General features: G+C 39.7%; 1 protein-coding gene across 1 annotated transcript; it reads left to right on the plus strand.

Annotated features, from left to right (window-relative positions):
• Positions 1-1,830: 1,830 nt before the first annotated feature.
• Positions 1,831-27,988, plus strand: prkcg (protein kinase C, gamma). The gene is made up of 17 exons (XM_086077878.1): positions 1,831-2,365; positions 5,390-5,612; positions 9,037-9,068; positions 9,179-9,261; positions 10,176-10,287; positions 11,033-11,161; positions 11,255-11,411; positions 12,253-12,454; positions 14,143-14,340; positions 17,151-17,324; positions 18,574-18,665; positions 19,030-19,092; positions 19,252-19,390; positions 22,414-22,494; positions 22,581-22,688; positions 22,899-23,039; positions 24,769-27,988. Exons 2-17 carry the CDS (start codon positions 5,395-5,397, stop codon positions 24,928-24,930), a joined length of 2,091 nt encoding a protein of 696 aa, XP_085934004.1. The 5' UTR covers positions 1,831-2,365; positions 5,390-5,394; the 3' UTR covers positions 24,931-27,988.
• Positions 27,989-27,990: the final 2 nt, after the last annotated feature.

Raw genomic sequence — 27,990 nt, forward strand, 5'->3', positions numbered from 1 at the left:
TTATTTTTAAATTATAATAATAATAATAAAAAATAAATTAAAAAAAAAAAAAAAAGCTATAAGTGGCTTCAAAAGCTTAGTATTAGTTTGGTGGAAGGCAGCCGTAGTAGCACGCTCGAGGTCCGCCGTTCGGGGGGCGCACGCATTGACTTGCAAGCCGCGCTACGCTACTATGCAAGGACGCATTACTCCGTTATTTGTGACAGCAGACAGACACCATTCATCCCAGATAAGACAAATGAAAAGTCTACCCGGATACAAAATGAAGTCAGCGGCGGTTTGGTGATGCATTTTGGGGGGGGGGGGGGGGGGGGGGGATGGGGCAAAAGCAAAACTGCTATCAGGTCCAATCAGCTGCTGCTTCCGCATGATTGATGCTGAAATGACACATATCGTCGTCAGACAAGCACATGTTCAGTTCATGCTGACTGGCATACTGACGACAGCACATACAAACACGCGTTCGTGCACGCTGGCGCTTTCTTATCTCGCTTGCTGACACCATTTTGCTCTCCAACAATCTTGCTAATTATAATTGTTAATTAATTCTCTGCCAGCGTCCTCATCAGGAGACTAATAACCTACATTTCCATTAATTAGACCTTAAGACCTTCGCTCGCTCTCGCAGTCTCTCTGTCCCACTCCATTCCGGACCTTTGTCCCCGCATGCCCGCCTGAATCCCCGCCTTGAGCCCTGCCAGCTTCCCTGCCCTCATTCCCGCCCTGATCCCTGCCTTCAGCTTGTTCTTCCCTGGTTGAGCCACAGTCACACCCACTGTGTAATTGATTGTGACTAGGTGTCTATTGCCTACTCACCACGGCAAAACCAAAAACTATTATCCATTAGGGCGAGCTGATACCATATGGGGGTACCAGTGGTCCTCAAACTCATTTTGACATTTAGTATTTACTAGGGGTGTGCCAAAAAATCGATTCTCATAAGAATCACGATTCTCATTTAGTACGATTTAGAATCGATTTTAAATGTCCCAAAATTGATTTCATTTCAATTATTTTATACTGTCTTCCCTTTGGTTGTGTGTGCCTTTATTGGGAGCGCTGTTCATGTTGTACCCGATTTGGCCACTTAGGGGCAGTGTGGTTTCACGCGGTCTGATACATTGTTAAGTTGTAGCCACATTATAGAGTAGAAGGAAAAAGTCACGATCAAGTTATTCCAATAAAAGTTGTTTTTTGCAGCGTGGAGCCGTTCTTTTGAGTGATTAAAGCATTAGCGAGTCAAACTGGAGTAGATCATTACGATTCCTTGAACATCTATAAATTGAAGCAAAAATCATTGTCAATCAAATCATTTTGAATCAAAAATCGCTCTTAATCAAACAATCGATTCCGAATCGAATCGCGCACCCCCAAAATCGGAATCGAATCGTGAGACATTCAGAGATTCCCACCCCTAGTATTTACCTTTTCAGGTTAATGTATGTGGATTGAAATAAAACCCAAAACCGCCATTGTCATATGGAACTCCACTCCCCTAACAGGCTTGCTTTCAATGCACCAAAGCAAAACTTGAAGAAATTTGAACTGTGTGAGTGTTTTCTTTTTAATTAACTGCAGTATTGCTGCAGATGTTTAACAGCCTTCCTTATTTCACGGGCCTGTTGATCCTGCGCTCATCTGCTTGGAGCTCCACCAGCCGTCTTTTTGCCACGCTCGAGTTATTTCTGCGAGTCTCCAGCAGTCCATCTCGCTGCTCTTTTCTTTCCAATCTGGCTGCCTCACTCCCCCCCCTCCCCCCTCCCCCCTCTCCCCCCACCCCCACTTTGCCTTTCTTTTCCTTCCTCCGTCTGCCACTCCAAGAAGGAGTGAGAGGCAGTTGGCACTCGGTCCACACTGGATCATGGATGGTGGCAAAAATGGCAGCTTTTGCCTTATCCGTCCCCCTTTCTCCACCTCCCTGGGCCCCTCTTGAGAGAAGTAACCCAGATTTCGAAATGAATCGCCTCCTATTCCCCTCAATCTCTCGCTCTCCTCGCTCTCCTCTCTCTCACTCTCTTTCTCTCTTCTTATCTTTCCATCCTACTCTTGGTAAAAACAGGACCAATCTTGGAAAGAGAGAGTACCACCTCTCCATCTCGTCCTCCTCCTCACCCTGCCTGCGGGTTAACGGATATTTACAACTTCTATCTTTGGTTCCAGGAAAGCTTGAATCACAATCTCTTGCTGCCGTTTGGTTGAGAAAGCTTCCTTCTTTTTTTAATTTGCGCTGGCTCATTTCCTTTCCTCTTCTTATTTCTGAAGTGACGATCCACTGTACAGGTGCCTCTCTTGCGAGGTGAGGGCCGAGGAAGTGAGGAAAGATACCCGCCGCTCAAGCCTCTCCTCCAAAATCGCACATTTTCAGGTACTGTCCTGATAGATTTTGTGTTTGTGCATTATTAAATATGGAATAGTGCTGCCCCATTTTTGCCCATCAGTCTCTTCATCCATCACATTTCCTGACATGGCTTCGTGCAACATGCTAAAATCGATTGTTTGTAGCTAGCATTTCTCAAGTTACAAACTATATTAAAAAAAAAAAAAAAAAAAAAAAAAGTAGCTTCCTTTGTCCCTGCAGACTGTTTCAGTGGAAACTTCTTCGGCTAAATGAGACTAACTGTTAATAAGGGCATGGCAGGAAGTGGGAGAAGAGGACACAGGCGCTAATATTGGAGCAGGTGGTGAGGGTGTTGTTGACATGGCAACAGAGGAGGTACAGTCGACATGGCGACCAGGGCGAGGGGTGGGGAGATGAAGGAGCGAGAGAGAGAGAAAGTTGGCAGACTGGACAGGCAGTATGTGGGACAGTTGTGTTAATTGTTTCGCGACTCAAAGTCTCTTAAGAGCGCTTTGCCACTGTGCGCAAATTAACCTCTGTCTCCTTCATTATGTCCTCTTTCCCTCCATACGTGTCGCTTTTACGGTTAAAAATACACAGGGAGAGTTTGTTTCCCTTTTCAAAAGGTGCCCCATTTGTAGGAAAGTTGACTTGTTTTTATTTGTTGAAGGTGTAACCTTTAATCCAAAAGGTTTCCACAGTTCTAAGTTTCAAGTGTGGAGTTTCCCTAATTATGTCTCTGATGGATTGTTGCCATGGCGACAGGACACGCCCCACCAGAGGCTTCTAAATAGGGTGACCCGACCCTTAAAATGTAGAACTGTAGAAGCCTTTTGGATTAAAAGTGAAACATGTTCAGTAAGGATGAGACTGCATGTCTGGATTCAACCTGTGCTGGTTGCCATGACCCGGATGACTGAGGATCCATACAGACAGCATATCCTACTGTTGACATTGACTCTTGTTTGGTGTGTTTTGGTGTATTGGGTGATTGAAGTCTGAATTTTGCTGATCGGCTCCAATATTCTTAACTTTTGAATGAGTCTCAATTATTTTAACAGTTGAATCGTGTGCAGTAGATCCATATTCATCATCTTCATTCTTGTCAGTCAGGACGAACGGCATGACCAAGCGTTTATTGGGTTCAGGTCAGGCAATTTCTTTGTTTGTATTCCAAAGGTTGCTTTTGAAACTCTTCCCCGCTCGTCATCAGGACGGAGTCCCAGACCAAAAGGTGTTACCCTGCCAGTGGTGCTGGTGTGAAGATTTGGCAAATACTCTGCTTGTCATTACACAAATGCCCCCCCCCCCCCCCCCAATTTACAAATGTGGGCATAAACAGGCTTTCCAGTGGTATAACATTGATAGATCACCATTTCCTGTACTTCATGGCCAATCAAGTTAATGACAGCTGGCACTCGTATCGGTTATTATTCCACTAATATGTTTATTATTGTAGCTGGAATTTGCAGTGGTGTATAACTGAACTGCACCATACTGGGAGGTGTATGTAGTAAAAAGAGAACTGTTGAACCAATTTAAGATTGAACAGAGAATTGTTGACCGACTTAATAAAATTGCAGGTCCCCTTTTCATACAGTTTTTTTCTATTTCATTGCTATGTGAATGAAATGTTCTCATTAAGGCCACTTGTGTTCTGTCTGGAGGAAATTAAGGCTTGCATGACACTAAATTTAGTTATAAAGTTATGGTGTTAGGGTCTGTATGACAAATTTTCACTCCACACTCTAAAAAGAGAATTGTTGAACCAATTTAACATTACAAAGGGAATTGTTGACAAACTTAATAAAAGTGCTTCAATTGGTAACACACGATTGAATTAAGTTAATCCAAAGTAAATATATAAAGTTTAATGAACTCATGATTAATTCAACTTAATATATTCACTTTGGATTAATTTAATTAATGATTGAATTAAGTTCATCCAAAGTGAATATATTAAGTTTAATGAACTCATAATTAATTCAACTTAATATATTCACTTTGGATTCATTTAAATTAAATAAATTCATTAATTAACGATTGAATCAAGTTAATCCAAAGTGAACATATTTAGTGTAATGAACTCACAATTAATTAAACTTAATATATTCACTTTGGATTAATTTAGATTAATTAAATTAATTAATTAATGATTGAATTAAATTAATCCAAAGTGAATATATCAAATTTAATGAACTCGTGATTAATTAAACTTAATATATTCATTTAGGATTAATTTAATATATAATTTTGGATTAATTTAATTCAATCGTGTGTTACCACTTGAAGCAATTTTATAAAGTTGCAATTCTCTGTTTAATCTTAAATTGGTTCCAAAATTCTCTTTTTAGAGTGTTATAGCTAGTCGTCTATTAAGCATGCAAACATTGAATATATTCAGTGTATTATTAAGCTGACGCATCCATTATGGCAAAAATAACAGTGACACGACAAATATAGAATCAGAAATTTGAATATACTTTTTTTTTTCTTTTTGGTAATGATTTCCGCAGAACATAATGAATATGTAATGTGGTCATTGTTCTTTTGTATTCGCAGTGATGGGAGTACATAGAGGAGGATACCGAGAGGTCAAAATGGCCATAAAGTGCTTATGTAATAATGATTTCACGCTTGGGTAGCAATACTGTACTCCGTTCCACCTCTACTAAATCTTACAAACAGCTCTCAGTTTGATGATGTGCAGTTCTACACCGCCGCTAAAAGCGACCACAATACATTCATGAATAACTTACCGACAGAGTAAACCACAAACTGAGCATTGTGACTTATGTCAAGGAAGAAATTGAGATGTGTATTTTGTGCTGGTTCTTATTAGATTGTGCAGGTGTGAAATAATCTGTCTATTTAATCCTCTGCCCTTTCATCTTTCTCCATGTTTAAGTCCATCTCTCGACTTCCTGTCCTTGCGTACGTCCGCCGTCCTACTTCCCCCCCCCCCGTCCCACATTCAAGGTCTTTCCCCTCGTGTGCAACTCAACAGTGTCATCATCCATCCTCCCTCTCTACTCTGGCATATCCCTCCAGGCGTCATGTCCGCCCCCGTTTCCCCTTGCCCGCTGACACTGGTCTCCCCGACATCCGCCGGCTCCCCGCTGCCCTCGCCCCTCTCGCCTCCACCCAGGGTTCCCGTCTTCCAGAGAAAAGGCGCCCTCAAACACAAGAGGGTCGTGGAAGTGAAAGATCACCAATTCACGGCCCGCTTCTTCAAGCAGCCCACCTTCTGCAGCCACTGCACCGACTTCATCTGGTACGCACACACCGACACACTCCACAAACACGTTTGTAGAGAAAGCACCCCGGTAGTTCTTAAGCCGCCTCCTCAGGCAACCCACTGCCGCATCTGACTTCTTCTTTTTTTTTTTTTTTTTTTTTTCTCTCGCTCTCCTTGAGGCTGCAGAAACAGCCCACATCAGCTAGCACACTGACCCCGTCCGATCAAATAAGCTCTCCTCCCCGCTGGAGCCCACACGATAGAACACGTTCCGTTCAAAGCAAACTCACGAGACACTTCATTAGGTACACATGCTCAAGATAATGACATTCAACATAGAGCTGCCTCTACAAAAAGGACGTTACTGTCTTACTCTTTGTAAAGACAGAATTATTGACACAGCTGTTATATTGGATCTTACCAAATTGTACATAAACTATTAAAATACCAAGTAACCACCGAGGGCAGGGGCGGACGCAGATACAAATGAAGTTTTTCGCAACTAAAGTCAGTTACTCAGTAAGCTCCATAATATTAGTCCGATTTTCAAAAATAGGTATTTTCTAGTGTGAACATGTCTAAAAAGTGACCATAAAATGTCCCAAAAGGAAAAGCACCAAATTACATATGATGTACACAAAATTGGTAAAAAAATAAATAAATAGATTAAAAAGTCAGAACATTTATTTTTAAAAAGCGGAAAATAATTTGTTCAAAAAGTAACCATAAAATGTTCCAAATACAAAAGAAGAAAGGCAGAAAATTGCCTTAGAATGTGTTTGGAATTGCCTAAAAGTCAGAAAATTCTTCTTTTTTTTAAATGAAGAAAATAAAATGTTCAAAAAATGTCCAAAAACAAAAGTAGAAATCCCATAAATTACCATAAAATGTCCACAAAATTGCCCAAAATGTCAAAAATTCGACAGAAGAACAGAAAAGTAAAAAAAAAAAGTTCTATGAAAAACAAAGTATAAAAAATTACACCAATTTAAAAAAAATCCAAAAAACGGAGGACAAGAGATAGAAGAAAATGAATCTCTACGTGTTGGATGCTGCATATTTTTGTATTGTGGTGCAGTTCATTATTAGCTCTTGGGCCCTCAGTACATTAAACTAACACTAACATACTGTTTTCTCCATAATGTTCAAATGTTTTGCGGCTCCAGATAGATTTTATTAAAAAAAAAAATTGGGCCTAAGTGGCTCTAAAAGACCCCTGGTCTAAATGTTATTTGGAAACTATGAGTTTTTACATTGTTAGCATTACGCAAAAACATGCAATTCTCTTTGTTTACTTTTTAGTTTGACAGAGTTGAGTTGCATCACATCGACATAGTTCAACAACACCAATGTACTACTTTCCTATCAGATAGGGCTAAAAAAAAAAAAAACACAGAGATAGATTGTCAGCAAATAAATGAGGAAGAAAGAGAGGTGAATCCCTGAGTAGCAAATTTGAATACACTGACTAAACATTTTCTACACGGCGAGTGCAAACGTGGAACGAGAGTAAATGCACTGTGATGGCAGCAACATGTTTGAAGACGCCAAATAGAATGTGTGAATCAAAGTGTGTTAAGCGTGTGCTGTGTGGCATATGGCGAGGCTGCAAGTTGGAGGACGCTTGGCGCGTGTGCCAGCAGCCTCTGGGAAGTTTTCGGGACATTCCCCCCACTTGGCTGCCATCTTGGATGCACTATCACACTCAATCCTTTCTTCGTGTTGTTTGAGGCCCAGTGTACAATTTTAGGTTGATTACAAAAAGAAAATTAAACACGGAAGAATTACAATGTTGCTTGGGAGTCCTTCCAAGAAAATTTGTTTCACAAAATGGACCCTGCGTGCCTCATTATGGTTGTGCTGGGAATCATTCACTCGTTCCCTACTCCCTAATCACTATATAAGATAAGGATTCTTACATAGTGAACTTTATTATATATTTTGATTTCAAGCAGAGGCCTGGAGGTTTTGGGTCAAAATATACAAAGGATTAAAAATAATAAATAAATATATATATATATATATATATATATATATATATATATGGGGATTTTGCTGTGTCAAGCAGTTCAGAGTTGGAAGAGAAAAGAATGCCACCATTACATAAAAGCATAATTTGTATTTTCACGTCATCACCATCTAGATCAGTGCATATGCAGCACATGTAGCAGACACATCGCCAAACACAAATCCCTCCTGCGTGCACGTCGGCAACTTTCCCAAACATTTTAGGATGTGCCGCTTATCAAATGCTGATAACAGTAACGAATGCAAATCTGTGCTAAAACTGCAGCTTTGCTTACCTTTTAGTTTTGACACGATAGCGCTAGTCATTTGAAAATAGCAGATCTTGAGGATTTTCAGAAATAGGCAGCTCACAAAAGATTTCCTGTACTTGGTTGTGTAATTTCACACTTGATGACATACAAGAGTCTCCCACCTAACAACATAAACAGTAAGTTACAATTAAATGCAGCAAAACTGAAGAATGGTAAGGATCGTTTTTTGGTGTTGACTAGGAGAACCACATAGTTTAAACCAGGTACTTTGAAGGACATGCAGTCAAAAATAAAATAATAATTTGTAGTGTTTTAGGGGTGCTTGAGAAAAAAACTCAAAAATGGGCTAGGAACGTCTGTTGCTAACCAATCAGATTTAAATTTGCAAGCTCTCCTTAATGAGGTCAGCATTTTCCCTTCTTCTGATTGGTTGGTCAGGGCAAAATTTATTACAGCCAAGTTCAACTAGCAAAACAAATGTGCACACATTAATAAAAAGTTGATAATCAACATCTATGGTGAGTATGATGTATTTATTTTAAAACATTTTGAATGTCTTTGTCATGTTATTAGATAAATATTGATTCTGAACTGCAAATCAGCAACGTACACATACAACAGTATTTTATTTAATTGTATTTTTTTTACATCCTCGTGTTAGCCATTGCAGAAATGTTTTAGTATGGCATCAAAGTGAGCCAATGAGCATTAATTGCGGCATCATAGCTGGTTCTCTCATGCTCTCTGCTGGTCAAAAGCAGAACGCCGTTCACGTGCTGCACAGCCTCCTTGCTGCTGCATATTGTACGCGACCATTACCCCTCCTCTTTCATTGCTCCCTTTATAGGGTCACTTCCTATCAGCTCCCCCACTCGGCCTCTCCTTATGTGTAAGCATGTCTTATTTGTCTTCCCTCCCCAAAAGTGCTCGGTTCACAGCAGGCCAGATGCTGAGTGGACTCTTTGGTCAATCAATGGTTTTAACGATTCAATTAAAGGAGACGTTGGAAAGAAGCCCACGGGGCTACGCGGGCCTCCCTCTGCAATGTGACACACCACGTTTTGTTGATCACGCTGCTGCTTTTTTGGCCCACTTTGTATGTTCTTTTAATTAGCGAGGAAGATTGTGTTTGTCCCTTAATTGTTTTGCCGTCCTAATCTGTGCGCCTTTCTCACTCACAGGGGCATCGGCAAACAGGGATTCCAATGTCAAGGTACGCGCGGATCGATATTTGGCTATTCATCTTCTCAGATGAGTTGCTGACTTGAGTTGTCTCTCCCTTGCCCTCTCAATCTCACTCACTCTCGCTCTTTCCATTTTTAGTTTGCAGCTTTGTGGTGCACAAAAGATGTCACGAGTTTGTGACCTTCACCTGTCCCGGCTCGGTGACGGCCCCCAGACCAGATGTGAGACGCCTTCCGCTCATCGCGCACCACTCATCATATCTGCACGCTTGCATGACTCACTCGCTCATTAATCCAGACGCATTCCTTGTCACGTCTGTCTACCGCGAGGAGGTGTTGGGGGTGTTGGGGGGGTTAATAAGACTTTGAAGGCAGAAGAGGAGTAAATTCCTTTGTCATCTTCCTGCTGCCTTTTTTTAAGCTTTCGGGAACAATTTGTCTTCATGCTTTATTTTTTTGTTGGGCTGGCCAAATAAACGGCGTCATGAATGGGGTCAAGGGGAGTGTGTGTGTGTGGGGGGGGGGGGGGGGGGGGGAGTCTAGTTTTTGTTACATATTGGGGCCACATATATCGGGATTTCACAGAGTTGTGGGGGCCCACCCGTCCATGTGGGGCCATTTTGCTGGGCCCTAAAAGTTTAGACCTCTTTTTGAGGGTCAAGACTTGTTTAGGTTTGAATTGGGTTATGGTTGAGGTTAGAGTAAGGAAAGAGGGGTAGGCAATCATATTTGATGGTTGGGGTTTGGGGAAGGAGCTAGGAAATGCATTATGTCAATGAGATGGCCCCACAAAGATAGTAAAACAAACTTGTGCGTGTGTGTGTGTGAGTGTGAGAGAGAAATGATAACAAGGAAAAGTGCACACACAGCAAGATGGAGGATTTTCAACTATAGGCTAAAGCAGAGGAAGGTGAAAAGAATGAGGGCGCTGATGATGAGAGATAAAAATGAATCATCCCTCTTTCAACCACACGCACACACATTCCTAGATCTCATTTCCACGCCCTCCCTTATCTCATCTGCTATATTCATGAGCATCCCAATCCAAATGTCCCGATCCTGCATACCTGCATGTAACCACATGTCCTTGCTGTCACACTTCGTCTGTTGAGGACAATTTTTTTGTTACCTTTCAGGACCTGAGGAGTCAACACGTGTTCAAGATCAACACCTATGCCAGCCCCACCTTCTGCGACCACTGTGGCTCGCTGCTCTACGGGCTCATACATCAGGGCATGAAATGTGCATGTAGGTACTACTTCAAATTCATGAGATTATTAATCATAGATTATCAGATTATTCTATTTGACCAATAGGGATTTCTTTAATGATTATTTATTTTTTGGGGTTGTCATTTTTGATATTCAGATAACTGATACTGATTTTTTTTTAAATTAAATATATAATTAATTTAAAAAAAATGTTCTGGTCCCCTAATGCTAACAACAACAAATATATGAATTACAGGAAGAATATTTTTATTTTATTTTATTTTTTTACAATAATTTGTCCTTTAATATTTGTTTAACTTCACAACATGAATTTTCAAGGACAAAAACATGCAAATGCATGGCACTGCTGTATATTTTTAAACTTGAATTTCTATTTACAACTTTATTAAACTGTTCATTTTTTATGTGTGTATTTATTTAGATAACTGATTCTGATCATTTTTTATAAATATATAGTTAATTAAAAAAATAATAATTCTGGTCCCTTAATGCTAACAACAACAAATATATGAATTACAGGAAGAATATTTGAATATTATTATTTTTATTAATAATTTGTATTTTAATATTTGTCTAATTTTACAATAGAGGAATTTTCAAGGACAAAAACATGCAAAAAGATAACAATTAAAAAAAAAATGTACAAGTGTGGTTGCCGCTACCCAGTCGGTCCCCCTTTCTATCTTTAAACTTGAATTTATATTTCCCACTTTATTAAATTAATCCTTATTGATGTGTGTATTTATTTACCATCTTCACAGGTTGTGACATGAACGTCCATCGCCGATGTGAGACCAGCGTCCCCAGTCTTTGCGGCCAAGACCACACAGAGAAGCGGGGCCGGATCCACTTGACGGTTCATGGCGAGAACGAAGACGTCTTTGTCACAGGTGAGAAGTCACCTGAGGTAAACCAAAGCACAAATTTACTCAGACAATGTTTTTGTTCTTCCTTCGCTGTGATTGTTCTCGTCCGCTGCGCAGTGCGGGAGGCTCGTAACCTGATGCCCATGGATCCAAATGGCCTGTCAGACCCGTACGTTAAACTTAAATTGATTCCCGACCCGAAGAGCCACAGCAAACAGAAGACCAAGACCATCCGCTCCACACTCAATCCAGTCTGGAATGAGAGTTTTACTTTGTGAGTCCATCAAGTGAACGTGAATTTGATGTGAGAGAGTTCTGAGTATCACATTGGAATTATCCGAATTAGTGGTTCTTTTTTTTAGAAAATCATCATTTTTAGTTTATAATTTTAGAATTTGTTTTATAGAAACATATTTTTTTAGATATAATTTAGTTTAAAAACATTTTCTGAAGAACTAATATTTATTTCTGAATTAATATATTCATTATTTTTTTTTATAAATTTTTCAGAAAATAATAATTTTAGAAGGACATAGTATTTAATTTAAAAAATATATATATATGTATATTTTAATACAATTTAATTAAAAAAATATATCAGTAAAATATTTATTTTAAATAAATAGATTGAAATTAATCTTTCAATTTATTATGTAATGGTTTCAGAGAAAATATTTGGTAAAATAAATAACAATTAAAAATCACAAAATCATTGTTAATTGGTTTGTTCCAGATTTATACTATATTATTTATACTTTTATACTAGTTTTTTTTTTACTTGTATTGTTTTCAAAGTAATTGCATACCAACATTTTATGAGAATTTTTTAAAAGTAAATGTAATTATAATTTTATTTTTATATTTACTATAATTTTATTAGGAAAAAAATGCTGAAATATTTCATGAGATGATGAAATAATTTGTATTATTTTAATTTTTTACTTCAGTTTAAGCAGAGAAAAAAAAATAATGGAAGAAATCAAATTACATTTAATTTTAATTTTTTGTAACGTACTTTACTTAGGAAAAAAAAATCCCGTTATCAGAAAAAAAGGTCATGCACACTCCAGTAGTAACTTATTTGGCTTGAAGGCGTTTCGCCCATGTGTGTGCAGTTCCGTGCGCGGCCACCAGTGGGACAGGCGTCTGTCCGTGGAGGTGTGGGACTGGGACCGTACGTCTCGCAACGATTTCATGGGCGCGCTGTCCTTCGGAGTGAGCGAGATCTTCCGGCGTCCTATCAGCGGCTGGTTCAAGCTGCTTGCCCAAGACGAGGGGGAGTATTACAACATTCCCGTGCCCGACCCGGACCTGCAGGTACCACTGTAAACAAATAACACTGTAAAACATTGAGTGCCTGTTGGCCAAAAAGTGCACTAATGCATTTATATTCATTGACCAGACAGTGAGGCTGCCACTTACCGTTTTAATGCGCTGCCACTTTTCCTCAGGCTTGGCTCGGCCTTTATCTCATTACAAATATTTACTTCCAATAAAACCTAGCTGCTATGACTCACACAGTCGGAATCTTGTACTGCCACTTTGAGTTTATCTGCGCAAATAAAAACACAAGTGCCTTGCACATTAGGGATGAGATCCAAGACAAGAGATGTATCCCCTGAAAATTTTGCCTTTGCAGAGATAATAATGCTCTGTTTTGATTAATGACACTGTCAAACTGGTATTCATGTACCAATTTCACTTGTTTTAGTCAAAAAAAAGAAAGAAAACTTAGACTTTTAATCTTGAGATGACAAAATGCTGTAAGGCTCCCGCAGAGTGAGGAAGAGGTTGACAGTTTTCAGACAGTTCAAGTGTCTTAGAGAGTTAATAGTTTTGCTGTCATTTTTGATTGGATAATCATTTGCGAAAATTACGGACCTTGTGGGGACTGGGCATTAGGATCCATTTTTTTAATTATTTTTTTTACAAAAAATATGACATTGACCATATTTGGAAGTGCAGTGGTGCCTAGAGGTGCAAGTTTAATTTGTTCCGTGAGCATGCTCGTAACACAAAACACTCGTCTACTCACTTCCATCCATTTTCTTAACCGCTTAGTCCTCACAAGGGTTGCGGGGATTAAAATAATTTTTGATTAATTTCATTCATTTTAATACCGCAATCTCAGTCATATTTTTTATCCTCTGCGAAGATCGACTACTAGAAGAAGAGTTGAGATGTCTTAACTTATTCACTCGCAGCCATTTTTACTGAAGCAACCTCCTTCACTCCCGGCTCTTTTACTGGATTTTGACTGCTTTTGCAAGGCTCACAGAATATTGTGTTCTATTGCTATAAAAACATGGAAACTACCAAAAGAAAGATTAGATTCTTTCATCGGGGAAAAAAAAAAGTATATTTGTATCTATTTCCGTTTTGCAGCAATTATCATTAGAATAAAGCTATTTTTCATCATTATTCACAAATCTGTGAATATCCAGAAGGGGAAAGAGCTTTTTGCAACATGGTCCTGGCTGATCTCTTATACTATGCTGCCACCTGCTGGCTGCTTTTGTAATAACTACCATTCTCTTCAGTTCAAAGGCTGCATCAAAGCCTTCTGTATGCTCTAGCATAAAAATAAAACGTTTTTTATTTATTTATAAATATGTCTTTGGCAGCATGGTTATATTTAAAATAGAACGTATTCATACATTTTTGGGAGCAGTATTTCAATCTGTCTGTCTTATACTGCCCCCAGGTGGCCAAGGCAGACACACTAGAAAGATCTGCACATTGACCAATACATTGATCAAGTGTAATAAAAAAATATTTTAAATTCTGCCTAATTATGCCATTGTTGTAAAAAGTCCAATATTCTAGAGTGCTATTTTCCCTTAAAATAACAATATTACTGATGAACCGTGCTGTACTACGCTTTCTCTCCACCAGGGTGCAGGCTTGTCCAGCCTTCCTTCAATTAACACCCCAGGAGGTGAAGTTGAAGTTGAACTTTGTTGTAGTTGTATGAACCGCATCTAATCGCTCGTGTCCCTCCACAGGAGCCCCAGCCAGACGGCGCCACACCCTCGCTGCCTCAAGTCGGCCCCGCCGCCCCGTCGGAACCCCTCCCCTTGGCCCTGCCCCTGACCCCTGTGCCCTCCTGTCCGCCCGCCCACTCCCACATGCCGGGCAAGGGCAGGGTGGGCATCCACGACTTCAACTTCCTCATGGTGCTCGGTAAAGGCAGCTTTGGCAAGGTAACGTCTTCTATTGCTGGATTGACCTTCACGTCCCGTTTCGAACGCGAGCTCCTGGGTGTGCGTTGTCCCGCCCCTGCAACAGCGGCCAATGATTAATTCAAGTGTGCGTCTTTTGTGCTGTCAGCAGTCATGAGCTCAAGCTGGCTGGCAAACAGACTCCCCTCCTGGAGGTGCTCCTTCCCGAGGAGCCTTGCTCTCCATTTTTACTTTCCAAGCGCCCCCCCCCCCCCCCCCCCCATCCCTCCTGTAGATGAGCCGTGATGGAGAGAGTGTCGTTTTGAGTCCTTCTGCCTGGTCTACAGCTCCCCTGTGCTGTTTCATAACTGTCAGATGAGAGTCTTAACAGGGGACGGGAGAAATAGAGCTCAACTTACGTAAGATGGATGTTTAAAGGGGGGGAAGAAAGGAAGGAGAGAGACTTGAGGCTGCTGGGGGAGGGAGCGAACGGGGGAGGGGGGCACGCACAGATAGGAAAGGAGAGGATTATTGTGAGGCGGGAAGTGACAAAATGGCCAAGAGGAAATGGGATAACAAGCAGCCAAGAGAGAAGAAGCACTATGTGTGGGATTTCTAACATTCTAATGCTGTGGCCAATTGCGGTTTGAAATGGGAAAAACTATTACATACCAGGGGGAGCCACTCCGCTGCTCTCCTTTAGTCAGACGTGCTTTTTAAAATTCTAATTACACTTCATATAGCAAGTGGTATTAATAATACTGTCCATACAATTGAGCCCTTATTAATTTAACAGAGCTCTACAACTTGAAATGAAATGCAATCTCTCATGGAAAGAATATTACCGTGAAACCTTGCATACTGTTATTCACAGTTTTGCATTTGATTTCCATATCACAATTTTGGGGGGGGAAACCTAAAACTCACTTTGGCATGGCTAGCCTATTTTTGCGATTGCTTAAAGCACCGAGAATTTGAGACATTTTCAGATTTTATTTTATCTTATTTTTTTTACTGTAATGTCCTTTTTTAGCAAGTTAGAGAAGTGTAATATGAGTTGATGTTTTTTCTAGGTAGGAAACATCACAGGTGGTCGGACCGTAGCTTTTCAAATTGCAATGAGACGCTTTTACCGTTTGTGCACATGCTCATATGTCAATATTAAAGTTACATTATATTTAATTATTTTTTTGGTTTTTTGTCACTTGTTGCTAGGCAGAGTTCATAGGACTCAGTTGCAAATGCACCGTTGGCCACTTGTTTGAATGACAAGGAAGAAAGTGGTTCCATAACAGCCACTAAATTATGGAATGATTTAATTCTATCATGATGATAGAGATGAGATGCTATTGGAATTCGAAATAATGTGTTCATTTCCAAATTGTATGTTTACCGGCAGAACCTAATCTTTCATGATTAATCAAAATGTCTGACATAGTTGAAATAGTATACAATCTTAATCCAATTAAACTTTTCCAGACACCCAAAAAATACATTTTATAGAGAATAAATATAGTTTATCATACAGAAAACAATGTGCAATAAATACATAATTTGATCCTTTATTTGACTTTTGACAATGTATAAAAGACGTTTAAAAACAAAAAAAATCCACTATAATTATTCTAAACATTATAAGGAGCCACTGCCCCGAATAGCATAACGTAAACTAAAATTGATCCCTTCAATTAGTATTAACCCGTAGATACCAAAAGTTGGCACCAAAGCACTATTTTTTTTGATAGACTAAACTGACTTGTACAACCCTCACTTCAACATAGTTCCCTCGCACAAAGATGCCACAAGATGGCGGCAAAGCCCTGTGACGTTTGAGTCATTGAGCCATGTGAGTTTTGGCGCCATCTTGTGGCATCTTAAAGCGTTTCAACTTTCAAAGTTTTTTTTCATGACTAAGGAAGGCTGGATTTTCAAAATAAAATAAAAAAAATCTGCCAACAGGCAGAGGAACCTTTCATTGGAGGGCAGAGGTGGACAGGATTTCTGTCACTTAGCAGCAGGTCAACAATAACCCTGTAAACACATCCCAGAGCCACTAATTGTCCGGTAAATTACAATTCCATAGCCAGTAAACTTTAGCAAGCAGCTTTGCAACGTCACCAGGACCGTTTCTCAGTCAACAGCTCTCCGTAAGTTCTTCCCATTGTAGCAACTGACAGCGTCATTAGCTTTTAGAACAACCCCAAGCTGCAGTTTCTGATTTAAAAAAAACCCCGAGTGCCTTTTGCCCATGTTGACATTAATGTGCCTTGAAATATGGGGAGCATTAATGAAATGTTATTTCCAGTCATTTCAGCATGAATGCGCACACCAAGCACAGACATCCGTCCTAATAGTGGCAGCACGTGCTTGATTTTTTTTCGGATGCCCGCCATGCACACGGCAGGATGACTCGTAGCGCTTATGACACACTGACCACGCCACAGTTGGCACGTGCAAAAGCGCGGCAGGGAAATATAAAGCCTTACAGGGGAATGCATTCTGAGTCACGTTCAAGTAAGCTTGGAATATATTCCGCTTTTTCCCCTTCAAGCCAAGTACTGTACTGTGTTGTTATTTCCTACAAGCAAGCACTTCGGTTTATTTACGACCACACTTAAAAATTCCCAAACTCATCCGTCACAACATAAGGTACACCACAACATTCAATACAAGATCGCTGTTTGAAAAATAAATATCAGTTTGATTGGCAATTACTTTTTTTTTTTTATTGCACAAATTGCTTGCCGTCATGAAATTCACAATTCATACATTGAGTGCAAAAAAAAAAATAATGCAAATTGAGCCTGCTTGTTTTGTAAACGGAATGTCCACTGTCCTTGTGGTTCTTTCAGGTGCTGCTGGCGGAGGAGCGAGGCAGCGAGCGCCTTTTCGCCGTCAAGGTCTTGAAGAAGGACGTCCTTTTCCAGGACGAGGACACGGAGAGCGCCTTGGTGGAAAGGAGGGTCCTGGCGCTCCCCACACGTCCCTACTTTCTCACCTCGCTCTATTGCGCCTTCCAGACTGAGGTGTGTGTGTGTGTGTGTGTCGATTGTATGTGTGTGTGTTTGCGTATTTGTTGTGATCTTATTTATTTAAGCTTTATTTATCCAGGTTAAGGTAATGGAGAACAGAATTAGACTAAATCAACAGTATTGTGTTGGCTTGTTTGCAGCACTCTGCAGTGGTTCATATCCTATTTGGCAAACAGAACGTTCGTGTTCCACTACGGTGTTCCACAGGGGTCAATTTTGGGGCCCCCTGCTGTTTGCGTTGATTTCATTTCAAACACCTTTGTTCAGGCCCCTGTTTATTCTTTTTCACTGCTATGAAGTTGTCTCATTATGGCCACTTGTGTCCTGTCTGGAGGAAATGAAGGCTTGCATGACACTCAATTTCTTAAACTTCAATGAAAAGAAAACAGAAGTTATGGTGTTAGGTCTGTATGACAAATGTTCACTCCACACTCTAAAGAGAGAATTGTTGAACCAATTTAAGATTACAAATTGAATTGTTGACGAACCTAATAAAAGTGCTTCAATTGGTAACACATGATTGAATAATTTAATCAAAAGGGAATGTTTTAAGTTTAATGAACTCATAATTAATTAAATTTATATATTTGGATTAACTTAATTCAATTTTATTAAAGGGATACTTTTCAGCAGTAAAAAGGTTATATTTTTATTTTTCATGTACAATTAATACTAAATAATGAAATTAACAATAAAAGAAACACATTTTTTTCCACTTGCTGTCGATGAAGATGACATCACCCGTGCTGAGGAAATGGGTAACGACCAATCACGGCTCACCTGTTTTCTGGATTTGGTCAACAAACTGAGCCATGATTGGTCATTACCTATTTCCTCAGCACGAGTGATGTCATCTTCAATCGACAGCAAGTGGAAAAAAATGTGTTTCTTTTATTGTTAATTTTATTATTTAGTATTAATTGTACATGAAAAATAAAAATATAACCTTTTTACTGCTGAAAAGTATCCCTTTAATAAAATTGAATTAAGTATTTTTTAAAGGTATTAATCGTTCATGAAAAGTAATGAAGTTATCACATTTAACGATAGACAAAATATTATCTTCTTACTGTTGAAAATGGCTCAATGAGTCAAGAATCCTTTTAAGTTGGTCAACAATTCAATTTGTCGTCTTAAATTGGTTCAACAATTCTCTTTTTAGGGTGCATGTACAGCACTTTGTGTGCCTTAAAAAGTCATTCACTGCCACAGTCGATGAATCGTTGCAATCGTCTTTCCTCAGGACCGCCTGTACTACGTGATGGAATACGTCAACGGCGGCGACCTGATGTTTCACATTCAGATCATCGGGAAGTTCAAAGAACCTCACGCGGCGTACGTGCGCTTGCTTATCTTCACGCCGCTTTTCCTCGTCTTGAATTATCTGGCCGCTTTGTTCGCGATTCCTGGCGACTCTTGGGGAAAAAAAAAAAAAAGTCCTCAGCTGGAGGAGCGTCTTCCTCTTCCTCCTCTCCTCCCACTAATCTCGCCTTCGCATCTGCGTCATCCGATCATCTTTGATCAATCATCCAAAAGTCATTCATAGCCTGTTGCTCAATTTTTGATTTGCCTTTCATCTAGTTGCTTGCGCCGCCTTTCATCATCCGGCCGCTTCTACTTGTCATCCGTCCTCTTTTGATTTACTTTTATTTCCTGATACATGCACTCACTCGCTCTCTCTCTCTCTCGCTCGCTGCAGGTTTTACGCAGCAGAGATTGCGGTGGGCCTCTTCTTCCTCCACAGCAAAGGGATCATCTACAGGTAAAAGCTGATTTATGTCACGTTCGGGGGCCCGAGTCGCTCCTCCGCAGTGCAGCGAGCAAAGCGAGTCGCTCTTGTCTTTCTTAGCAAAAGACTCTTTTAAAGCCGCTTTGCGGCATCCATCAAAATGAGTCACGCGGCGTGTCCTTCCTCCCGCAGGGATCTCAAGCTGGACAATGTGCTGCTGGACAGCGAGGGCCACATTAAGATTGCCGACTTCGGGATGTGCAGGGAGGGCATGTTTGAGGGGGACAGCACGCACACCTTCTGTGGCACCCCGGACTACATCGCACCCGAGGTAGGCCGCACCAAGCAGGGCAACTTTGGGACTTCGTTTCTATTGTCAACAGTTGTGAAGGGTAGCGAGTTTGCCATTCGCAAGTTCACATTTTGCTTATTTTTTTATTTTTGTGTGAGAAACCTATCCAGTTATTCACTGAAAAAAAAAAGTCTTCATTTTAATTATTTTTGTGTTAAAGTAGCACTAAGGAACTTTTCAACCTTAATAAAATATTTTCCTAACTCTTCTGATAAACATCGACTTAAAACTAGTGGAATGGTGCATTTGACGTGGCCCGAAGGGGGTCTGTATCATTTTTACTGGCACTAACTCTGAAGAGGATGGTAGGAACACTGCCACACAAAAAACTACAAATGTGCTGACTGCTTTCTGGCATACGTCACTTCCTCCTTGACCCATTCGTTACAAAGACGGAAGTCAATTTAAATGCCGACGCACGATTACTGCTTTCCTGGCAGAAGCTGCAAAACTACTGAAAAGTTTTGTCTGAGAAGACACTAAAGAAAAATGGAAGCTACCCGGATAAAACGACAGTCGAGGATCAACAGTGGCCCGGAATTCACTCGCTGGCGTGAGCTCAAAAACAACGCAATGCGCTTGTCCTCATGGGAAATGTGGTCTTCCTTCGGGCATAACAATACCGCTTTTGTCCATATGGCGCCGCCCTAATCAACATAAACTGAAAGTTCCTTAGTGTTGCTTTAAAGCAATCAAATCAGTGCTTTGTCTTATGGCATCTTGGTGCCAAGAAACTACCTTGAAGTGAGTTGAGGAGTCTCATTAAGATAAAAGTACTTCTTTACTGGCATCTTCTGGGCCAAGGAACCATGTTGGAGTTGAAGAGTTTATTTCGGACAAAAGTAGTGCTTTGGCACTTTTTTTTTTTTTTTTATAGCATCTTGGTGCCAAGAAACGATGTTGAAGTGAGTTGAGGAGCTCCAGTTTTCATTACTATAAACTAAATATAATTTTGTGAAGCAAATATTCCAATTGCGGTTGCCTCTTCACACCTTACCATCGCAAACCGTACCGTCCTGCGCCTTTGTGAACTGATTGGCCCGGTTTCCCCTCGTCTTCTTCTTCTTTCACCTGCAGCCCCCTGCTGCAGTTCCGTGACTCTCATGTGACCTTGTCAGCGTTTTTTTTTTCCAGCCATTAGCCGATTCAATTAGCCCAGCTGGGAACCTGCAACACACACGGCCGCAAAACCACCAGCCAGCGCTGTCCTTCACAGACCTTGTCTCACCATCCTCACGTTGACAAGCGTGACTGATGAAGTGTGAGAAAAATATTGGAAAATCTCAAATTAATCCGGCTGAATTTTTTCTTTTTCTTTTTAAGTGTTTGTGTGTGATGAGTCGTGTTTGCGGTGCAGTGCGTGTGTGCGTGTGTTCAGGGGGGCAATTGAAGGAGCAGCTAGAAGCACGGCGGGGAAAGACAAAAGGGAGAACGTGACTTGTTGTGCACGTCTTTGATCAACATACGGGGAGTATCGACTCTCTTATGTAAACACTCATTGATTCTGCCGCCTTTGACATTTTGTATGCGATACAATAAACTCCCCCCAGGGGGCCGCGGGCTTGTTCCCTTGTGACACACACACACACACACACACACATACTTGTGAACACGTTCCCACGAGTTATTGCGACTCTCATTCAAACAATCAACCTCCCTAATGCAACACTTTCCCATCTTACATATACTGTGAAAAAGAATCATTCAATTCCTTTATTTAAATTTGTAAATTGGGAGAGTGATTTAAAAAAGAAAAAAAAAACGTTGTCATATACATGCAAACTGTCTGTATGTACGACGGCATATTAGGGCCACGTATGAATATGATTATTTTTTAAATCTCCAATTTGCGACTATAAAGTGGCAAATTTGTGGAAAAAAAAACTTAGAAAGAAATACACGTATTACTGTACTGCATGTTTTGGGTGTCTCCTGCCTCCAACCGAGGAGTTTCAAATCATCAGCTCATAATTACGTTCTGAAAATTCACACTCGCTCTCACAAGTGCAGAACCCCTGACCATGTGATTCATTTCAACACTTCTACCCGCAGCTTAAGCTCTAATCATCTCCATTTAATTGTCTGTCATTCACACGCACCTAAAGACGCACATAAAGAGATCATTATTTTCCAACCACTTTGCACCCAAACTCTCGTGCGCCGCATTCCAGAAAACGGGCACGCTGGGAATGTTCAACCTCATATATCGCACATTTGTCACCCGAACTGTCATACAAGTGTAAAAGTTTAAGTTACTGACTGTTACAGCCTAAAATGATACAGCTAACTGAAATATGAAACACGTTTATGTAAAATGAAAATGTTTACATTGTTGAACATTGTTCAGAATTTTTGCATTTAGCACTGACATGCTTTTTTTTTTTTATATATATAGAGTAATAATAATTAAAATACAATAACCATAACTTTGATTATGGAACTTTCCATTGGAAAGATAGCTTGGCATAATATTTACTTACAAAAAAAACATTTTAGCATAAGAAATGTTTAAATACTATATAGGCTGATATTGATATAATATATGTATATTTTTTTTTAAATATAATTTGCCTTTCTCATTTTGTACGATCCAGAATCGATTTTAAATGTCCCAAAATCAATTCTATTTAAATTATTTTATACTGCCTCACCTTTGTCTGTGTGTGCCTTTATTTGGAGCGCTGTTCATGTTGTACCCAGTTTGGCCACTGAGGGTCAGTGTGGTTCCACGCGGTCTAATACACTGTTAATTTGTAGCCACATTAGAGAGTAGAAGGAAAAAGTCACAATCAAGTTATTCCAATAAAAGTTGTTGGTTTTTTTCAGCGTGGAGCCGTTCTTTTGAGTGATAAATATGCCGCGAGTAGTATATCTATATATATATATATATATATATATATATATATATATCACAACTTTTGACAAGAGAAAGGCAAAAAGTTGCATACAAATCTGACAATGGCCGAAATGCGACCTCATGACCTTTTCTTCCTTACTTTCAGATTGTTGCCTATCAGCCCTACAACAAAGCGGTGGACTGGTGGTCTTACGGCGTGTTGCTCTATGAAATGTTGGCAGGACAGGTATCAGACGCGTCCTCGTTAAGCCTCCGAGTCTCTCTCTCTGTTGGGATATCGATTATTCATTTGACTTTATTTTTTGACTCCAGCCGCCTTTTGACGGCATTGACGAGGAGGAGCTTTTCCAGTCCATCATGGAACAATGCGTTTCCTACCCCAAGACTCTGTCCCGGGAAGCCGTCGCCATCTGCAAGGGAGTACGTACACGAAATGCATCATATCAAATTGTCACTACATGTGAGGGCTTGTTTGTCGATATTGTACATTATTTTTATGAATATATTGTCACATATTGTTTCGCCTTTGCCCCAATTAGGACATAGTAATAGGAAATGGATAGATGAAGGGAATAACGTGAAGAAGAGAATTGTCTTTTTTTAAATTATCTTTTTTATTTTTGATTGAAGCTGCTAACAAAGCACCCGGCCAAGCGACTCGGTGGCGGCGAGGACGCCGAACGCGAGATCAGGGAGCATCCGTTCTTCCGCTGGATCGACTGGGACCGTCTGGAGAGGCTGGAGATTCCGCCGCCATTCATCCCCAGATCAGTCAGTCCACCTTGTGGAACCTTCTTACCACCTCTCTGCTTCTCCTTATATTTTATCATTCCTCTTCTCATAGTGGTGGTCAGGGTCAACAAAGGCTTTCGATTTGAGATTTTGAGATTTTTCGTCCAATCAGATTTAAGCCTCTGCTGCCATGTTAAAGGGATACTTGACTCATTGAGCCATTTTCAGCAGTTCAAAAGTTAATATTTTGTTTGATAACTTCATTATTTTTCGTGTACAATTAATAACATTAAAAGCACATTTTTCTACTTGCTGTCGACTGAAGATGACATCACCTGTGCTGAGGAAGTAGGTAACGATCAATCACGGTTCCCCAGCTTTCTGGGCTTGGTCAGCAAACTGAACCACAATTGGTCGTTATCTACTTCCTCAGCACAGGTGATGTCATCTTCAGTCGACAGCAAGTGGAAAAATTACTTTTTAAAGGTATTAATTGTATGTGAAAAATAATGAAATTATCACATTAATTCTGGACAAAATATTTACTTTTTACTGCTGAAAATGGCTCATTGAGTCAAATATCCCTTTAATCGAATCCTTCAGACTCAGTAATGCTGACTCAAATTAGATTAGAATAGACCAAGCTGTGGCCCTGGATGACATCAGCATTCTTCTGTCCTCTGATTGGTTCATTAAAAGGAAAACTATGCGACTAGCAAAACACATCTGTTATTTTTATTAGAGGTGTCAGGCAATCATTTTTTTTAACCGTAATTAATCCCATGACTTCAATAGTTAAGTCACGATTAATCGCAAATTTTATATCTTCTAAATGTACAATAAAATATTCGTTTCTGTTTTCATCATACTCTTGTTAACATCCAAGTGGGGGGAAATTTTTAAACTAAAAGAAATATGGCTGCATCATTAAGTCAGTAATTTTATAATAATTCATAAAATTGAGTTAAAATTAAAAAGATGTACTGTAAAAAACGAGTGTGATATTGATTTGTGTTGGTCATTTTTCTGCCACTAGATGGCATAATTGCATTTGTAAGACGGTGACAGCTCAGTGCATTTTTCTTTTCATATTAAGAGCCATAAAAAATTTTACCATGAAGTAACTTGTGAAATTCTGCACATTTTTAAAATTGTAAAATACAACTTGACCCCACTCTCCACAAATATATATGCATTATTTTTCAATTTATTACTGCAAAATTTTGTCATGGACGCATCTGCTGCGTCGCAACTGGAATTCCCCCAGTACAGGCTTTCCAAGTAATGGGCGGCCATTCATTCAATTAGTGCCATTAAAAGAACTTTAAATTAACTCAAAATGAACGCACTAATTTTGACACCCCTGATTTTATACAACTGTCACATAATAGTGGCGGCATTCTCCAGATCACTCGCACGTCAACTTGCCAAGGGTTTGATTGTCAATCCGGCCATTACAGACAGGACCTTTGTGACCTCCTGTTCGCGCCTGCTCCTGTCCTATGCAAATATATGACATCATTAGCGCTCCATGAGCCCGTTTGCCGGCCCGATCGTGCTCAGGGGTTAGGGGTCTGTCCCATTAGCCGAAAGAAAGTCACATCAGAACCGCCGTCACATGCTGCTGAGGAGCAGCTCAGGAAATGCTCGCAGTCGAGTTGATGGTCAGCTCAATGAAGAATGTTTACGACGGTACAAAATGGGGAAGCTAACTCGCCGTTCCGAGATTCCTCCGACTCGCACTAAATTCTCTGCTGACTTCCAACAGGGCGGCAGAAAAGGGGAAAACTTCGACAAGTTCTTCACGGCGGCCCCGTCGGCGCTCACTCCCTCGGACCCGGACGTGCTGGCGGCCGTCAACCAGGAGGACTTCCAGGGCTTCTCCTTCCTCAACCCAGAGTTTGCCCCGTCACCGCTCACTGCAGTCTAAAAACAACCTCGATCACCATAACAATAGTCTACTTTTATACCGCCACCTCTCACCACTACATTCTATTGCAGGGCTCTTGAAATATGTCGCAATAATGGAGGGTGTTATGTAAACGTTGTTTTGGGGAATAATAGCAGTACGACTTCATCATTTTGCATGCGGACTATGTAGAATGGATTTATTGGACTCCATTTTCGTAGCGTTTCCCAGGAATGCAATAAAAATCCTATGATTAGAGAATCGGTTAAGATGGCGCGCATAGGTCGTAGGCTACCTTTTTATTTGTTGTTTTTGCAACCAGAATGTGGAATGCAGACCTCCACCAAGGCCAAGCGCTTGATTAAAGTCGACGTTCTAAATTTTCATCACTCCAACGACATGGACGATGAAAAGAAATGGCTTTGTCCAGACTTTCAAGGAAAATTCATATCTACTTTTCAGGATCATGCTCCACCCCTCAACAAAGTTTCACAGAGTTCAGTTTGGTATTTTATAACAGTATTTGTCAAATAGTATATGGGAGGATGGGTCTTGAAAACAACATGGTGGACTTTTGCACTCGAGGTGAACAATGTAGGAAGATGTGAAGAACACGCAATCCCAAATTTCTTCATTATGCAAATCCAATGTGGCCATTTTTAATTGTATTTATTATTGTTATTTTTGTATTATTCATGAATTGTATGTTCTTGCCCTTATGTGTTTTTTTTCTTCTTTTTTTTGCATTTTATTGTTGAATTTATTTTCCCTTATTTATTTATTTGGTATTTTATTTGAGTGTGTTATTTTGTGATTTTATTCCCTTTTTATTATTTTTAGTTCATATTGATTTCATTATTAGATTTTTTTTGTATTCATTCTGATTTCATCCTGAGTTTGTTTAAACTTAATTGTATTTTTCTTTACAATTTTTTTCATTATTTTTGTTTCATTTGACACTTTTTTAAATTAATTTTTATTTTGAATTTATTTTTCAAAAATGTTTGTGCATTGTATTTATCTTTTTAAAATGTGATATTTAATATATTTTTGTTAGTTTTCCCCCCCACTATTTTTATTGTTATATTTTTGCTTATTTTTAGTTTGATATCATTTGATTACAGTATTGTAAATCTTATTTCATTTTACATTTACATTATTTATTTTTTTATTTAGTTTATCTTAATTTTTGTATTCGTTTTACATTATTCTGTGATACTTTTTGCTTTTTTTTTTTTTTTTTTTTTTACATGACAGTTTGTTTGATTTATTGTTCTTGATTTTAATCCATCCAGCGATTTTCACGTTTTTGAATGTCTGCAATGTGATTGAGTGTTGACGGCCATTCCATAGAACTGCACTGAGTTGTCGTCCTGTGGGTTCGCTGGCGCTCCAAAAGCAACGTCGCGCTGACCTCACACGACCCACTCCGAAGCCCCGCTGACGTGGGCTGCGGGCTTCAAGCGTCGCCTCCCACTCCGTGTCATCATCACACTTTACCACCTCAAATTGGGACGCTATTTTCAGCTCTCATTATTTTTATTACCGTAAAATGGCCAATTTATTTCGAGAGAGGATTCGAGCTTGGGCTTTGTGAGCCTGTGCAGTTTTCCGCTACGTGATGACGCGCCCTCATCGATTGGTTGTAATTAAAAGCGCGGCTCCCTGGAAGCGGTTCAATATGGCGAGCAAATAATAGCGTCAACTGTCATCAGGCGCTATCTGAGCCTGGCCAGGTGGCTGGATGGAAAGTCCTTTCGGCATTTATTCGATATCCAGCTTCAGGTCCATGTGCTAGTTTGTTCTTCTTCCTTATTGCAGTGCTTTGCAAAAGTATTAGCCCCCCTTGACATTTTGACCTTTTGCCACATTTCAGTCTTCAAATGTACTGATTGAAAATGTTATTTTGGGAGAATCAGCACCAAGTGGGATTTGCTGCAATTACAGCTGAAGTCTTTGTCTCCCATCAGTTTTGAAATGTGATTCCGGATCTGCCTGTTCCTTGTTCTTCATGATGCTGCTTGCTCCCCAGTATTCTTTTAGCAGACCTCCGAGACCATCACAGAGCAGGTTCATTTATACTGAGATTGATTACACACAGGTGGACAATTCATCATCATCATTCATTTAGGTCAACATTGGATCATTTAGAAGTCATCAGGGAATTTCTGGAGTCAGTTGGCTGCACTGAGAAAAAATGGGGTGAATAACCTTGCACATGCTACTTTAGTTATCATTAAAAAAATTATAATATATAAAAATATTGTATAGATTTTGTTCCACTTCACGATGATGTTGATTACCCCCTCCCCCCACATTCTTTTTTTGGGGGGAAGGCTGAAATGTGGCAAAGGGTTACAAAGTTCAAGGGTGCTAATACTTTTGCAATTAGAATGTTGTTTCTACTACTATATATGAAAACCTAGAATTTTTTTATTGTACATTTAGAACAGATATAAAATGTATGATTAATCGTGAGTTAACTAGTTATTCGATTAATTACGATAAAGAAATTTAATCGCCTGGCGCGATCATTTTTAATAATATTTTCTCTCTTTTTTATCGAGTCAGGCAATTAATTTTTTTTAATTGTAATTAATTGCATGACTTCAATAGTTAACTCACGATTAATCACAAATTTTATAACTGTTCTAAATGTACAATAATTTTTTTCTAGGTTTTCATACTCTCGTTAACAAAAATGGAAAAAAAAAAGTTAAGCAAATAGAAATAGTTCAAATGCATTTTTGACGTCAATGGCAGCGAATCAGTTAATGATGACAAATAGTGAACCGGCGCACGGTCCTTAAACTCGATCTCAAGGATATCAACTAAATGCTCAAGCGGCTTCCCCTGCAGCTCTGCTTATCACCAATTGTGGCTCTTCTCTGGCACTTGGCACATCAAACTCTGTCACCTTTCTGATTATTTCCTCAGCGAGTCAATCCTAAATGAAACCATACTTCAGTGTGTGACTTTGTGTATATATTCTGTGTGTTGATTGTGATGGAGGAAAACAAGTCGTAAATGGAAACGTGAAGACGAATAAAGAGCAGCGGTGAAGCTGCGGCGAAACAAACA

The sequence above is a fragment of the Leptonotus elevatus genome, chromosome 6 (assembly GCF_054856555.1).
Source record: "Leptonotus elevatus isolate MCC_2025b chromosome 6, RoL_Lele_1.0, whole genome shotgun sequence".
Classification (NCBI taxonomy): Eukaryota; Metazoa; Chordata; class Actinopteri; order Syngnathiformes; family Syngnathidae; genus Leptonotus; species Leptonotus elevatus.

Excerpts from the sequence above, each read along its gene's own strand:
- prkcg (XM_086077878.1), top strand. The coding sequence starts at position 5,395 with ATGTCCGCCCCCGTTTCCCCTTGCCCGCTGACACTGGTCTCCCCGACA. Across the intron at positions 19,391-22,413 it reads CGGACTACATCGCACCCGAG|ATTGTTGCCTATCAGCCCTA; the intron begins GTAGGCCGCACC and ends CCTTACTTTCAG. Across the intron at positions 22,689-22,898 it reads CCGTCGCCATCTGCAAGGGA|CTGCTAACAAAGCACCCGGC; the intron begins GTACGTACACGA and ends TTTTGATTGAAG.